The sequence below is a fragment of the Streptopelia decaocto genome (genome assembly GCF_964273445.1).
Source record: "Streptopelia decaocto genome assembly, chromosome: Z".
NCBI lineage: Eukaryota > Metazoa > Chordata > Aves > Columbiformes > Columbidae > Streptopelia > Streptopelia decaocto.
The window spans coordinates 70,267,249-70,284,050 of NC_138657.1; the positions used below are offsets into that span (position 1 = coordinate 70,267,249).

The window sequence follows — 16,802 nt, forward strand, 5'->3', positions numbered from 1 at the left end:
TAGCTATACAAGCCTTTTTATAAAAAGTATGCTATTGAAAATAGGCAATTACTATGTAACAAAACATTTTTACATGACAATAATGTTTTCTTTTAATATTCTGTTTTCTTCTTGCTTCAGTGGAAAATCCTGTGTGGTAAAAGTATTCAACCACACATGAAAGATCAAATTTTAGAAGCATGAAGCATGCTAAAAACTACAAGCTTTAAACATCATCATAGTATGGTCAACTTCCTATACACTGTAGCCATAGAATCTTCCTTCTTAACATAATGGTACAATCAAACAACAAAGACCACATACACATTTAAATCTGAATTCTGGATCTTAGGTTATTGTTCCAACATGCCCAGCCCACAGCAGTACATTAGCACTGAAGTTACACCTCCTGCTGCTCCTTCCCCTACTGCAGGGCTGTCATTTTGTCACCGCAATTGTGGCATTGTTTGCTCAGAGAACCACTTTGTTAAAAAGTGGTCGTAACTGTACTTGAAAAAGTGGCTAAACAAATGACACATATTATTCAATGTCATATTGTTTCAATGCCTTTTGTTTCATTTTTGCCATTTGGGGGATTTTTGTTCCTGGGGTTCCTTTAAGTAGATTTCATCACTACAGCCAACAAAGATGACGAATCTGTGTTCACTTTTGCTGCACAGCATAAGCCAAGCAGTGCTGGTCACCACGAAAACATGTTAAATTAATTCATCAAGCTCCGAAAGACATGTGATCTGTTTAGAATGAGTCTTCCCCATATTCTAATATGACAATCTTCTCAAGAGAAATTACTTTTCTACTAAGTATTTTGTTCAGTATTTCTAGTCTAAATTTTGATAAAATGAACTTTCAGCTTTATCTAACATATACCTATCTCTTTAATGACAGATTATTTATAGTAAGTTGTTCTGAGGATGTCAGGATATAAAGGAAACAATCTACAGAAGTTTAAGCCCTAAGGTTTTGCTATTAATCTGGATATCCCACAATTTATTTTCTTTCCCTGCTTGCATTTGCAAACCACCCTCCACCAGCAGTAAAGCAGACAACTTTAGGTGGTATCTTAAAATCCAATTTATCGTTGCATCATGTTAAAAAAGACAGCTCCTGTCTATCACCACAGGATGTGAAATTCTAAGGGAGCTTACATCACATACTCAATTATGAAGGAACTACTAATTCATCATACATGTACAAGAAAGATTAATGTGGTGCAGCTACCTCTAGTCCTAGGTATTTGTGACAACTGTGCTTACCTGCAAAAGGTGTATATACATCATGAAGTCACCTGAAGCTACAGGATAAATGGACTCAGGGCTTTCAAAAATGTGACACTCTCTCTTAGGATGCCACAAACATTATTTACAGTGGCTTTTAATTCTGTTTCAGGACAGAGTATTCATGTATGTCATACAGTTTTCTGAAACTTATGCCAGAGGGCTGTGTTAGGCAGACAAGCTCACCCAGGAAAAAGAAGCTTGAAAAATGAAATAGTATTGACCACATCAAGAGAACTCAGGTCTACAGCTGGAAGAATTATATTTAAAATATTTGCATGCCTCACAACAAATCTGTAGCAGCACTTTTAAAAAGGTTCTACAAAATTTTGCTCAAGAGAATGAAACAGTACTATAAAAAAGGCAGGATACACTTTTAAGTTTTCCAGAATGAAAGAAATGTAAATACACAGAAAAGAATACAAGAAGATGTAAAATAGGAGTGGTATGCTGACTTAAAAAAGAATGCTGATAAACCTTAAAAACTTAGAAAAAAGCTTTTTTCTCCTAAAATTTATTAATTTCTAGTTACAACATCCAAGTTTAATATACATAATAGATGTTGGTCAATATATCTGCTGCAAATGCACACCTCCAGCAGTCTGCATGCACAGAAGGTACACATACTGACCAGTGAATATAGTATGTTTTCTAGTTATTACAAAATAATATATTAAGTCAATGTTGGGGAAATAGTGCACTTAACAGTCATAGGCTGGAAAAATAAAAAGTGTTTGTAGTTTAGGTCAGATTATTTTCTCCTTCCCAAATTTCTGAATGAAACATTGCTGCTTGTGCTTGTCTTCCTTGCTGACCGTTTTCAAACATACAGTCAAATCACCATCTCTCCCCTGGATTATTTGTATACCTCATCTCTATTATACACATACTCAAACGGATTCTAAACTTCCTTTCTTCAGTTATTTTCCCCATATTTGGTACAAACACTTAAAGGACACTTGTTAAGCTGATTGTACAGGCTTCTAGAACATATATATTCCACCTACCACTGAAGAACACATGGAAATGCACTGGAGTTACACCAGAAAAATGAAGTCGAGAAGTTAAAAGTAAAGTTTAGTTCAGATTATTCTTAAAACTGCATTTGAAAACATTCATGGCAAGACAGCCTTAGAGAGATGTAGAGTGGCCATTTAAGAACAAAAGTGTATTTAATCAGAAACAAAAAACCCCAGTCCTTTAGAAATGTGATGCCTCTACACCAATGATAATCAAACCGTTATAAGAACATCAGTGGCAAGTCACCTTGCATCCAGCCTACGCATTTTCAAATAAAAGGCATTAATAGAAATTCTTCTCATAAATTCAACTATGCCTATTTTTAATATCTTATGATTTGAAAAAAATATGTGTTTCTTACACTATTTTTTAATTGGTAATGGGAATGCTACAATGGAATAAACTGTGTTTCCAACAACACTACATCTTCATTTTTGATACATCAATACCAGAAAAAAATATTCAATTGCCAAAACTGGCAACAACCTATGAGATGCTACAGAGCTTTTTATGCAGAAAACACACCATGAGCCCAGAACTGGAAGCTGAAACCAGACTGTATCAAAAGAGAAACAAGGAACATAGGCAGGTGAAGGCAGAATGCAGACAGGGTAGGTATGCCTGACCTTTCTAGGCTCATTCTCCCTTTTCCCCACAATCTTTGGCTTGTGAAAAGGGCAAAGTCTCCACTTAAGACATCACAGTGGAGCAGCAAGGCACTCAAAGTGGCAAAGAAACACATAAATCATTCTGGCCACAGAGCTAGACTGAAATCCCTCTGTTGGGCTGGAAGAGAAAAGGAGAAGCTATGATGCTCCACAGGTCTGGATGATAAACCAAAGCAGGAGGAAAAGTCTTGGAGGCAGAGGTTTATAAAAGCACCAGGTCCGCAAATCCTCTAAACTTCCCACCCCTCCAGTTCATACTACAGAAATGTTGGGTTTTAGTTTTTGTTTGTGTTTTTAGCAGCAGTAGTGATTAACCACTCTTATGGCTCATTTAAAAGCAGAAAAAAGCCAAGAAGAACTAAAAAACCCCATTAATTGCTTACTTGTATCCAGAAATGGATGGCTTTTTTCACTGAAGATGTCACCGTGCTCAATTGAAGTAAATGTCTTGCTAGTGTAAGAGTTCAGATCAAATAATCTAATAATCCTTTGTAGCATAAAAATCTGTACGTCTTTGATTGGATTGGATACGGTTTGTGTTACACTAAGATGGATCCAGCTAAATAAAATTTACAAGAAAAGTTGGGGAATGTGAGAGGAAAAAGTTCCTCTACCAAGAAAGATTTTAATGAATAAAATCTCATCTCAAACTATTTTCCACATTCTAACCCCTCCACCTTTAATGGATGATTGAAATATGTGTTATTTTTTGTTCTTAAAATAATTATACTTCCACTGAAACCATATTAACAGGATATGATATTTACACTAGGCCTTCTTCTTGTTCTTTCTCCATTAATTATGACATACTTTGCATAGGTACCATCTTTCCTTTAGAGTTAAGAGCAAATTTTGCACACTGTGCTTACTACCAGAAATAATAATTTGTAGTGATACATTATATCCATATTAATTTTACTTTTATTTTCATGGACAGTTAGATTTGCACTGAAAGAGGACAAATTTATGCAACAGCGTAGGTCTTATCATTGTAAATGACTGATGAATGACAACTATAATTGCAGATCAGTCATAAAACTTGTTAAAAACCAAGACTAATAGATGGGAGCCTCTCATTGGCTGACAAGCAGAAAAACAGTCTTATTACAAGAAACCATATGATTTTTTTAAGCTTGTGATATTATGAAATATGATGATTAGATAATCCTGTTTTATCACAAGATAAGTCCTCAGGCAGTTACATATCGAAAAAAAAAAAATGGAAGGTGATTTAGAGTTCACTGTTAACAGGGCAATACAATTTTCTAGTTAGTCTCTTAATTATAGCTTCCCCTTTTTTAATGATAGCTGCCAATAAGCCAACCAGACAACTCTTTCATACCGGTTTCAACATGCAAATTCATTTCAAATACACATCCATTTAGGTTAAATCACTTCTTTTTCAATGCAATCACAATTTATTCTTGACTAATCCACATATATTCACACGAAAATGGCCATTTTAGAAAGCTGTTTATGTACCTAGTGTCTTATATAGAAGGTCTTATAATCTGAATCCCTTTCTGTTTCAGAGGGAAAAAAAAATCCTTATTAGTAGGTAGACAAGTAGTTTAATAGGTCAGCAAAGGATATAATGGGAGGAAGCAATGAAACTGATGGAAACGAAAACAGTAAAGACCATGCTAACAAATGTTCTTCATGCATACTAACATAAACCACTACTGTAGATACATTTGAATAGTTTTCACAATGCACAGTTCTTAATATTTTGGCTATTAAAACACTGCTATTGCCTGCTACAGCTGCAGGATACCTTTCCTGAATCAATGTTCAACAGAAATTAAAATGAATGAAATGTTACAAATGAAATATTAGCTCTTCATTAAACCCAAAGCAGAATTCGGAATTACAATAAACCATAAAGCTAATAAATTGAAGACAGACTGAAAGTAAAAAGCATCTACGCCTCTTTTATTGAATTTTTTATAAACCACATAACATATCTAGTGAAAAGTGAAATAGATTTTAAAGTTCTGTTTATCTAAAATCTAGTTAATATAATGGACTTAATTTATACTTTTTAATTTTAACCTGAAACTGGTTTGGTTTTTTTGTTCCTTTTAACTTAAGCTAGATCTATCAGAAATAGACAACATCAGTAATACAATTAATTCATTTGTTACAGAAGGTAATGATTTCATCAGTTAGGGTGAATAACAACAAAACAAATGACGTTATCAGTTGAAAAGAATAAATAGAACTTGTACCTCTATGGCAAAAGAAAAGAGAGCTTGTGACAACCACAAGTTAGTGTAAGTTCTTCTTCTTTTCTATATCCTTTGTCTCCATATGAAACTTCTCCAAACCAATTCAAAATTCAGAAATATTTTCTGAGTAATTATACTAGCAAACTAGCCTGGACACATATTATTTTGATATCTCAAATAAATTCTCTACACAAGAATGAAAAAGGTCATGATGGTAAAGATCAAATGAGGATCACAAGTGAAACAAGCTCTACCTATATAACATGCAATCTAAATTAAATACTACAGTGGTCTACTTTGCACAGTTTAATTATGCCCTCTAGTAAAACTAACACAGAGTTAGTGCTTTTAAAATTACAGTTTAAGCGGAACCTTTTGTGTTTCAATAGACTATTGAATATTTCAGCTGTACCATGCATACCAAAGAGTCTAAAATTATAAAATCAAAAATCATGTTGTGTCTCACTTCCTCTGTAAGGAAAGTAGTGCTAGTATATTCTAAAGTCTCATTCTTACAGAACTACACTACACATAATAAACAGCACCTTAAACATACAGAGGAAACTATTTTAGTGTTAAAAATCCGATTTAATAATTGTAATCTAATTGGAAGTATTTTTTTTAAACTTCTTTCTAAAGGCAAGTGATACAGCAGTATAGCAGTCACTTGCAGCGACTGAAACAGGCTATTTTATTGACACATGAAGCAAGAGAAAGAGGTTGCTGAAGGCATGACCCTTAGATTTTGGCAAATTTTACTTCCAATTTGGGCAAATAAAAAAAAAATCTTTTAATTTGCAAAATATAGCATGTAGTTATGATATCATTCAAATAATTCTAGGATATCCAACTTCAAAGTAAGGCTGCTACTTTTCGTTTATGTTTTCTGGATGTATTTAAGCCTCACTTGACTTCACATTCAGTTAAGCATATCTACCAACTGAATTCTATTGTCAGTGAATAAAACAAAACTTACAGCACGATATGCAAGAAACAAAAAAGCATTTGTTCATATTTGATTAAGGAGAAATCTAGCATGATCTCTAAAAGAGGCAATACTTGGGTTCAATGGCAGAACAATATAAAACAACTAAGAAAACAAACACATGAATATCATCACCATTTAAGTATTTAAAGAAACATCACTTTTCAAATTCCATTTTGCCTAGAAGACCTATTCCTTATTTATGCCTATCATAAACTCTTTGTTTTGCCTGTACTTGGCAATCATAAAGTCAGGTGAAAATTTCCAAGAAATATCTTCCAGATAGGTAAAATGAGAGAGTACTTTAAAGGAGAAAGCAAAACGGTTAACTTTATTTTAATTAAAAGAATCAAAAGAGGAATGCTGTTCTTCTCTTAAGAGGAAACTGTTATTCTATTAAAGTCACATATAGTACAGGCAAACGTTAATTTACACCTTTTTTCATTTTGCAACTAAAACACAAAATTCTCTGTTGCCAGCTGAAAGCTCACACGTTACTGATATTTATACTATCCATTAATAACGATTCTTTACAATTTTTATCCTCAAAAAATAAAACTACAGTTTTTAGATTAACTATTGTTTCCATTGTACAAAAAAATTTGTTTATCTATACCAATCACCTTAATAATAAAAATTACGAGATTCCATCAGATCACCCAAATTATCCAACACTATCATAAATGTTCATCACAATTTCAAATAGAATAATATTAGATTTTTTACTTATTATATTGGTTGCTAAAAATAAAGCCTCCTAATTTCATTGCCCTTTTGAGTACCGATGAATCTGTATTAATGATACATTATCTCCTTCACGACATTTTTCAGCTCTTCCTACTCTATGTTTCACATTTCTTTTGCCCGTTACTTCCAAATCTCTGCATAGAGACCAGAATACACAGAATTAGGTTAAAGTATTCATGAGGGCTACGCAGCAAATCTAGAAAAGGTATAAACCCTTATTGAATAAGCTCTTGAGGGAAAGTTCCGTGTTTAAGTGTCCACAATATTATCTATCATAGTTATAACAGAATGTATCTTCCCATAGTATTATAAGACAGTTCCATAATTAGCTTTTTAATCTGGAGCAGACTTTGGAGATATATTAGAGATGAGTAAGAACAACATGTTAAAAGGTAGTATCTCAATACACTGAACAACTTGAAGTATTTTGAAATAAGTGAACAAACCTACACTAATATTGAGAAAACAAATCAAACACATGCACAGAAGTTACAGATACCTTTCTGTACTGACATTATTTAACATTTACATCTAACATAGTTACACTTGACAACACTGAGTTCTTCTTATGTTTTCAGGAAAAATACAAAATGTTAAAAGAGGCTGGTTTAGTTCCCAACCTGACAAATATTCAGCTCAGACAAACTACTATGTGAGCATTCCCAAAACATTCACTGATATTAGCTGAATGCAAAAATTTAACGTATGAAATGTAAATATTTGCAAGCTGTCAAGGGAAAGGTCTGCCTTCAAGTTTGTTTTTACACTATTCTTACTTCTATATCTTACAGATATATATATATATTACTTATTTTATAAAAAGTATTATATAGTACTTAGCCTGACAGCATAATATTGCTATACATTCTGTCAGAAAAAAAGTGTCAGTCTGCAGGAACATCTAAGTGACTAAGAAACTAATCTCAAAGATTTTGCATCAGTCTGAAATACTTACTGTCGCTGGGGAGGCCCGCGTTGTATGAGTCACTGAATGACCAGAATTTTCCATTGAATTGCCAATCAGATAGGTCCCTCCTGAGCTGCTAATGAGTTGTCCACCTGTGACACCCATCTGAATCCCTCCAGTGCCCACCATGCTATGAGACGAGACCACTGTTGTCACCTGTGCAGAACTTCCTTGAGTATCAAAATAATTTCCCCCAGTGTTTTGGCTGTACATCTGGGTTTCTGTGTAAGGATAAGTTGTTGATCGGCTTCAAGAAAAGAAAACAAAAAGGAAAAAAATTATTGGTATTGTTCATTTAGCTGAGGGAAATGCTACAATTCTAAAAGTGTGTGTAAAATAGCTATAATCAAATGAGACTGGAAACAATTCCTGCCTCCACAGAAAATAACAGTTAATCAAGTCAAAGCACTAAATAACTAATTCAGTGATGGTGGCAAACCAAGTATGTGCCAAACCTTAAAGAAAAAATAATTAGTCTTACCTGAAAAGGAGAGAAGGGAAGTATGACAAAGAATTGTGCAGACGGGTAGAAGAGCTCATCCAATTACTAATATATTGCAAAGAAATTTATTCAGCTCTATCTGCTTTCACTTTTTTTTTAATATGACAGTAAAATTTTGAATTTTAGTCTGACGTTGTATATTTTGCATATTGAGCATGTTGCAAAATTCCAAACAACTCATATAAATGTCAGCCAAGAGAGTCCTAAGTTCAAGAATCCAATGTTATCCACTGTTCTTAAACCATTAAACCTCTTGGTTGAAGCTTGAAATTCTGAATTCATGGATATTTTGCAAAGTGCAGTTATTTTTACAGGGTGAATTCAAAATTTGACATGAATTCACGTTACGATTAAAAAAATATTTAACGAATAACACCAAAACAGAACTATGACTTGTAAAAAGGTCACAAAGATGAAAGAAGTTAAGGTATGCAACAGTAACATTTTAAACATTACTTTCATCTTTGAACCATTCCTGCTTCTTTAACCAGCCAGTTTATTCTATCAAACTATTCAGTTACTGAATCTTTGTAGCATATGTTTCACATTCTTAATCACCATCTTGAATCATTACTGTTCATAGTTTATTTATAGTTTTTGAATACGTATTTGTTCCCATGTACTAAATTTGATCTTCAAAATCATTAAGTAAACAGCGTTCATTGATTCAGAGGCCAGATTCCGCATTTTGGAAAAGTCTATTTGGAAATTTTATCCTGTTTAATGAATGCTAAGCTTTGCATCTTGGCAAGCATGATAACAGAAAGGTGAAAAAGATAAAACCTACTCAGTTTACCCAACAATTTATCTTCTTATTTAAGCAAAAAATATGTAATATTGCTTGTAATCAACAGGCAACACCATTTTGAAATTCAAAGTTCTCCATTAACTTGGAGTTTCATATGCTGAGATGTACGTAGTCCAAGTAAATATATTGTAAAAGTATTATGATTCAGAGAAAACAGAGAGGTGCCCAATCTCCACATAAGTCTCCAATTCATTTACTATAATCAACCAAAATACAAAATCATGCAACACACCATGCAACTAAGGAAGTTCAACAAAAATATTTTTGTCCAAGAACACAAGAGGAGGAAGCAGCATCCACGTTTTTATGCAGTGAGCTGGTGATTAATACACCTATCCAGGAACCTGAAGTCAGACTTATTTTTTTCCTTTTATCAAGGCAGGGATTAGTTTCTCATCAATGTATAGAAAAGGTTGTGGCAATTTACTGCTTGTTGTTGTCATTTTTTAATTATGAAAAGTTACACAAGATTAATTAATTGGTAAACAATAGAGTCAGAAAATAGTAAGAAGAGTAAGAATGACTTAGCCTCAGAAAATAATTACTTTTCAATAAGTGAAGAACAAATGGCACCTTATCAACAACCAAAGTCAGAACTTCTGTCATATTAATTATGGACACAACAGATTACCCCGTCCTCTTCAGAGACTTTAGAAACTCTAAAACTTTACTTTTAAAATCGTAAATGTTTTATATGGCTCATACTACATTATTTGCTCACACCCCTCCTTAAGCTACTTAAACATTTTCCTTTTTATTTTGAATATTTCAAAAACCTCAAGATCAGCTGCAAGAAACTTGAATTTAATATAAAATAAATGCCTTGCGGTCTACTGAAAACAAAGCAAAATAGTTCTTTTAGATATTAATGTTCAAGCAGACAGTTAATCTATTAACATTTCTTTGGGAGAGCTAAAATCAGTTGGTCTTTATATTGCATTATTAATAGTAACCTGCACATGTGTTTGGGTACCATACAGGTCCCAACTGATCTGTTTTATCAAGCCAAGGTATCACTGTGACATGTTGTGATACCACCATGACATTGTTTATCTTGTGACAAGCAAGATAACCACTAGCAGAGCTGGTGCTGCTCTGTCTCAGAATCACACAATTTACAGAATGTCACAGGACAATTTAGGAAAATGTAGTGATGGAAGCTCAGGGGAAACAGTTCACGCAAAAGACTGTCAAGGGATTGAACGCAGTAATTTCTCCCAAAAGAGAAACTTGGTATCAGTATCAGGTATCGGTAACGAAAGGAGGAAAAGGACAAAGTCATTGTTGACAGTAAAAATACACATGGCTAGAGGAAAAAGAGTATCCAAAAGATGTGAGGAGAACAAATCTCACTTGAAGTGGAATTCAAGAAGCAGATTTTGAAGCTATGCAAACCCTAGAGAACACTCAAAATTTCACAGGAAAATTAAGTCACAGGCTAGGTGTGGAATAAGGAGAAAATAGGAAATGCCTGTTTGCTTTAACCTTGTTTAGATCTGTATATCATGTATAGTTTCTAAGTAAGGACTGATTGTGTCAGAACACTTACATTTGCTTATAACAGTACTTCATATCAACGGATCAAGAGCGATCATTGGGGTACACCAATGGGTCACACTCCAAGATAAACACACTCTTGCCTTTGTTCTAATAACCAGCAAGTTCTTATAGAACACCTGATTATTGAAGATGATTAAGCAAACCTTCAGCAGTAGAGATCAACAGGATAATTAAAAGTGAGATAAATCATTGTTATTACTACATGCAATAATAACTGCACCTTAGCAAAGAGCCTTTTAACTTAGCCATAATATGAACATATTCATCTGGAAATTAAAAATGCAGCAGGATGAGATGATGTTTTGAACAGCAGTGACTTAAAAGTTTTAAAGTCATTGCATACAATAACATGACCCCTCCACATAAAGCTGTAGCAAAGAGGAAAATACGATGTTATATCTTTCAGACACACACAAGGGATAACCTGAAATATGGAAGTGATCTTCTCTGCATAGGATTTGTGGCACAAACATGCCACACTTTCTCAAATAATCTGACATATATCATACAATCAGTTCTTTACCATTGCAAAGGCTGTAAAAGAACTCCTAGCTCTCCTTTTCTTTAACAGCTGAATATAAAGATGTTCTAGGGACTAACCTCAGCGTTAACTTGAAGTCTTCTGGCTCTTTATGAGAACACCTTGGTGATATACTGTGGCTTGAGATACAAGTTAGGCAACAGAATCTAACAGTTCCTCCAAACAAAACACTGGCAATGCAATATTTACTAGAATGTGGCATTACAAAGCTCATCATAGTTACTAATAAGTTTGAAGTCGAAGTAGTTAGGCTGCACAATCCTAGTTTCCAGAAGGCTGTGCAAACTAGATGATGTTTGCCCTGAGAGCAAGTCACACATATTAAGACACTGCATGAATTCAATTTAGATTAAGCAAACCCAGATTAAGTTTCCAACTGGGAATTAATAAGACCAGCATGAGTTGGGCTAAGAATGCAAGGTGCAACAGTTCAAGGCATTGTCTATTATGCCTTACTGCTTATATACATTTTGCAATGATCTGCAAAATATAATGCTAGGAATAAAACACATGGAGTTGTGCTATAAAGTTGTTAATAAAGTATTTCTGGCACGTGAAAACAGAAAATATCTAAGTTCAGTAAGTCTCAGCATTAACACACAAATTAAGTGCAATGCCTTGCAATATATTACAGACACTGACATAATGTTACCAAACTTCACTTTCAAAGACACTTTTGTTCCTTCAAAGACACTGACAGTTTGAAGAAAGAAGACAAATAAAAGCAATGGTATAGAAAGAGTAAAACATGCTGTTGTCCCCCCTTAGTTTTCAGTGCGCACATGCACACATGGGAAATCATTTATTCCCACCTGCACTTATGATTTGCTTCTATGTAAATCTCAACAATCTGTTCTATTGACTACTATAAATCAGTGTTCCTGCCATGCCATCACGTCTCAGTAATTTACATAGGCTGATCACAGCCCCAGATTTTTGGGGGGCAAATAGTTGATGGGACAGACTTACCTTTCCCATAATTATATTTGCCCAGAAAACATCATCTACAGAATTACACTGGTTTTATGAATTTCTTAGAAATGTGTGCCTTGCTGCAAGATTTCTCCACCACTCTGTGTTTTAGTAAAAAAATCTGAACATATTTATTTCCTTTTCTGGAAACTGAGAAATTTAGAGTGTCTTTAAATAAAAAATCTCAAATCAGGTTTTAGGTTGAAATTATATTCCAGTAACTTCTGTGTCTTGCAAAAAAGTAATTAACTATTGAGTTCCTATCACTCTCTGTACGTACTGACTTGGAAAACTCAAATCTTGGCTAAAATGCACACAAATCTCCTTTTTTTTTTTACTTGAAGATGTACACCTTTTATATGGTAACTTCAAATACCAGCATCCCTTCACAGTGGCTGTAGAAGAAAACTATCTTAATGCAAACAAGAAAACCCCTGACTTTTTTTTTTTTTAAATTTTTCTGTAATTCTAATTCAAACAAACAGGTAACAAAATAGCTATTATCTTACTCATCAAGTAATAACTTCAGAATTAGTCTTCTCTGTTTTGCTATATATTACCCACATAGCAGGCAGGCATGTATGTATTTTTCACTGTAATGACAGTTCATGTTCTACAGTACTTAATTAACAAGGTTTATTTCCCGGGATATAAATATTATAAACACTAGATGGAAAAAAAAAAAAAAATTAATTTCATTTATATGTAAAATAGATAATGCTCATGACAATGCTATGGTATTGCAATACGGTAGAAAACCTCTGTGCATGAAAGCCAAAAAAGTATTTCATGTCCAAAAAATATCCTCAAGCTCCTGTAAGATTTCAGTATAATCCTCCAGTCCTAAGACTGATAGTGAGCTTCACAGAAACTAGAGAGAACGGAATCCTTTGTCTGACACGGAGGGAAGGTCTGACCTCAGCCAGTGCATTGCTGCAGCCTCTGGAGCTGGTGCCTCATGAGCACCAGGAGGAAGGGGAAGGGGAAGGGAATCACATATACCCTGACAATGACCAACAGAACACGTGACAATGGAGAGGGCTGAATCATCTATCTCACCTTGTCTCATACAATCTCCTGTCTCTACACAAAGAAATCTACTCCTGTAACCAGAATATTGATTCAGGGCTTTTTAATTACAGATCAAATCCCAAAGAAGCCATAACCTTATTTCACAAAAGCCTTCTCAATTGATCTAAAGATAGAAATGGAAGACCTGGTAAGACATCGTTACCTTTCACCAGTCTCCCTTTATCAAACGGAACTGTTAAAACCGAAGATCAAAACCGACACTAAGAAAGGGTAATTAATGCATGTATAAGTAGAGAGCAAAAATGCAAAGGTTTCCACCATAATAGTGAATAATTGCCCTGCTGTATACATATACGTTTATCTATACACACAACTTAAAATATACCATCTAGGAAAAGCCTTGTAAAATTTACCAGAGAAATTTCCATATAAAGAAATCCTATTTGCCACATTCAAAAATTAAAGTAAATGTTTATAAGAGACATTCATTATCAATAAAAAAGTTTCTCAACACTCAGTCCAAAAATTTTTCCACGTGGAAATAAAGCAATAAAAGCACACTGTCACAGAGGCACCCCGAGGTTAGTTTAAGGGACAAAAAGGTCCAAAACAACTTTTATTAAACCGGTGAGAAACAGGGTTTTAGCACTCCAAAGTGACTTAAATACAGGTTCAGATATCAGTTGAGGAAAATTATTAAGGGGCAGCAACTAATACAACAGGCAATCCACAGAGTGTGTGCACGTGGTTTCACCAAAACAACGCCGGAGCCGTCCCTGAGTCCGGGAGGAGTACACACTTGCCTGTACATGGTGTGGGATTATTTTAAAGAGATACATGTACGCGTATTGAGGACGGAAAGTGTACACTCGCGATTGTGCGAGGGTAAATTTAAAATACACTCGCAGTCCTGCGAGGAGAAATACACGTGCAAATATGCACGGAATATTACACGTGCTTATGTGGGAGCACGGGAGGAAAACACACTCACAGTTGTGCGAGGAAATAATTTATACACGTGCTCGTATTGAGCACGGAAAGTTACACGTGCAAATGTGCATGGAAAGTATAAATACACTCACAGTCCTGCGAGGAGAAGTTTTACTCACACACATGGCGTCAAGAGAAGCGGAGTCTCCTTCCCGCGGGGGGCTCTCGGCAGCTGCATCTCGCTCCTGCTCCGAGAGACCCACGACAATAGGGGAGTCTTGACGAGAGTCCCGTTTTTATACTGGCTGATCAGATCTGACTGTAGGCATTCCAGAAGCTTCTCTGCACCCCCACAATGGCTGTGGGTGCCCCTGAAGCTTCCAAACATCCCCCACACTGGCCGCAGGTGCCCAGCAGCTCACTGGCGCCTCGGCGCTCCCTTCTCCTAACGGCCCTGGCCAGGGGCTCTGGGGCCAAACAAAAGAAGCTGTTAGCCTCAAGCAGCAGAGAGAGAGGGAGATGTGTCTACTCCTTCCATGATGAAGGAGGGAGGGGGAGAGAGGGGGATTTGCATCCTGCCACACACACATAATGCACAACTGCAGGAAAATCCCATGAACCAGGGAACAAAGTAAATTAAAAAAAGAGGAGAAATCTTAAAAATAATATTCTCAGGACCTGTAAGTTAGACAGATGAGGAAACCCTAGCTACAGACTTCTAAAAAGTCTCATGAAGTACTGCACACCTATATTCCAAGAAATATGCTATTGACACTGTTAGGAACATGTCACAAGGGTTGTACTAAATCTGCAAGACCTCAAGACTTGGGCTTGTCAGGCTTCCTTTGTCTAGACTTGTCTGTGCTAGCCTAAAGCTTTGTTCTAGCTTATCTGTAACAGTAATTGTTGAACAACCAGACAAAGGTCACTTAATATGTTTCCATTTCAGCTTGGCTGCGATAGGATAAACAATCCATGAACATAGACTAAAAATGTAGCAAAGAGGATCACGGGTATGGGATGCCAGTATTCAAGAAGCATCCAGCAATTGTAAAACACACCATATATAGTAAATTCAGCTGTAATATTGAAATGGAAACCAATGAAGAATGAATAATTTGTAGACTGGGCTAGAAAACATATTAAAAATCACTGCAAGTGGACCCAGTGTGAGCAGAGAGCCCCGCACCACCTATTATACTTCTCCAAGCATAAGACCTATGGTGATGGTAACTCACTGTAACACTTTCTCAGATGGAAGCCGTTGACCCTGTATGCAGCAGGTAAAAGGGTAAGCATAACACCAGGGAAAAAGGGATGGATACTAGGAAGTATGAGGAAAATAACTTTAACTGTATTGATAGTATTTCTTCGGTTTGACCGTTAAGATTTCAATTAGAGTAATAATAAATTCTTACTTTTGCATAGAAGGTGTGTTTTGCCCATGTAAAACACAGCTTTTGCAGTACAATACACTGGTTAAGAATTAGGTTTGGACACAGCAGCAATTCTTGGACAATCCCAGCAATTAAAATCCTCTTTGCCAAACCAGAATTATCAGGCAAATGGTAAGAAGAAAGGTCATGTCCAGTATAGTGGACTCACATGGCTTCTTAATATGGGTGCAGCCATGATATTCTTTCTCTATTCTAAGCTGCCAGGTAAGTCTGTACATGTCATCACAACAACAAAGCACTTTTGTTTCACAATAGAGTGACATGCTTGACAAGAAAAATTGTTATTAAGCAGACACAATTGTAGATAATATAATTCAAATATTCTCATACAATGTATGTGACAAGTTGTAGGTTACACCCATTGTATTATCATTATGCCTCCAATTATAATAAAACCAAATAACGTTTAAGCATAGACAAATCATGATATAAAATGCGTGGGAAGCACTTACTTACTTATCTTTAGAATCAAAAGAATCAGATAACTCTTTCCTCCTATATATTCTTGCTGCATCTTTTGTTGCTATCTATGCTAGTTTACAAGAGCCTTATTTTGAAACAAAGAATAATTCTTTCATCAGACATGCTGTAACATCTATTCCAGAGATGCCTGTACACAGATTTAATGTCTTCACCCTAACTATGGGTTGCAAACTTCGTATTCCATTGCTAGAGCAGTACTGCTACTTGATAGACTATGAAATCATCCTATATCTGATTTTGAGTTAGAATTAAGACTTTGATTTAGCATGGTCGTAAAATAAATAAAACATATAACCACAGGAAGACAACCCAAAAGACAAACCAGTGATCAATCACTCTAATCAGTTGCATCCTTTACAAACCTAATCCTATTTTCTGAAACAGGTGATTTTCTGAAACAATTTCCAGAGTGGGAGTAAGTGGTCAAACTGGCCATAACACACTCTTGTGAATCTTTCAGGATCCACAAGGCTCTTCTTTCACAGATTTCAGTATGAAGAATTAAAAAAAAAACCAAACCTGCAATCTGAACACTTGCGTAAATATTTTAGAACAAGAGAGGCTCATCTCTGTGTTTTCTGTGACAGCAGAACTTGACACAGTCTATGCCAGCTTCGTTTAGGGATAT

At 35.2% G+C, this 16,802-nt stretch overlaps 1 protein-coding gene across 3 annotated transcripts in view; it reads right to left on the reverse strand.

Moving 5' to 3' along the window:
- Positions 1-16,802, reverse strand: part of RFX3 (regulatory factor X3) — a 119,608-nt gene that overhangs the window by 35,759 nt on the left and 67,047 nt on the right. For all 3 annotated transcript variants that reach the window (XM_082075706.1, XM_082075705.1, XM_082075707.1), the window contains exon 4: positions 7,878-8,136. In XM_082075706.1, the coding sequence (XP_081931832.1) occupies positions 7,878-8,136 (259 nt within the window). The remainder of the gene's footprint in view (positions 1-7,877; positions 8,137-16,802) is intronic.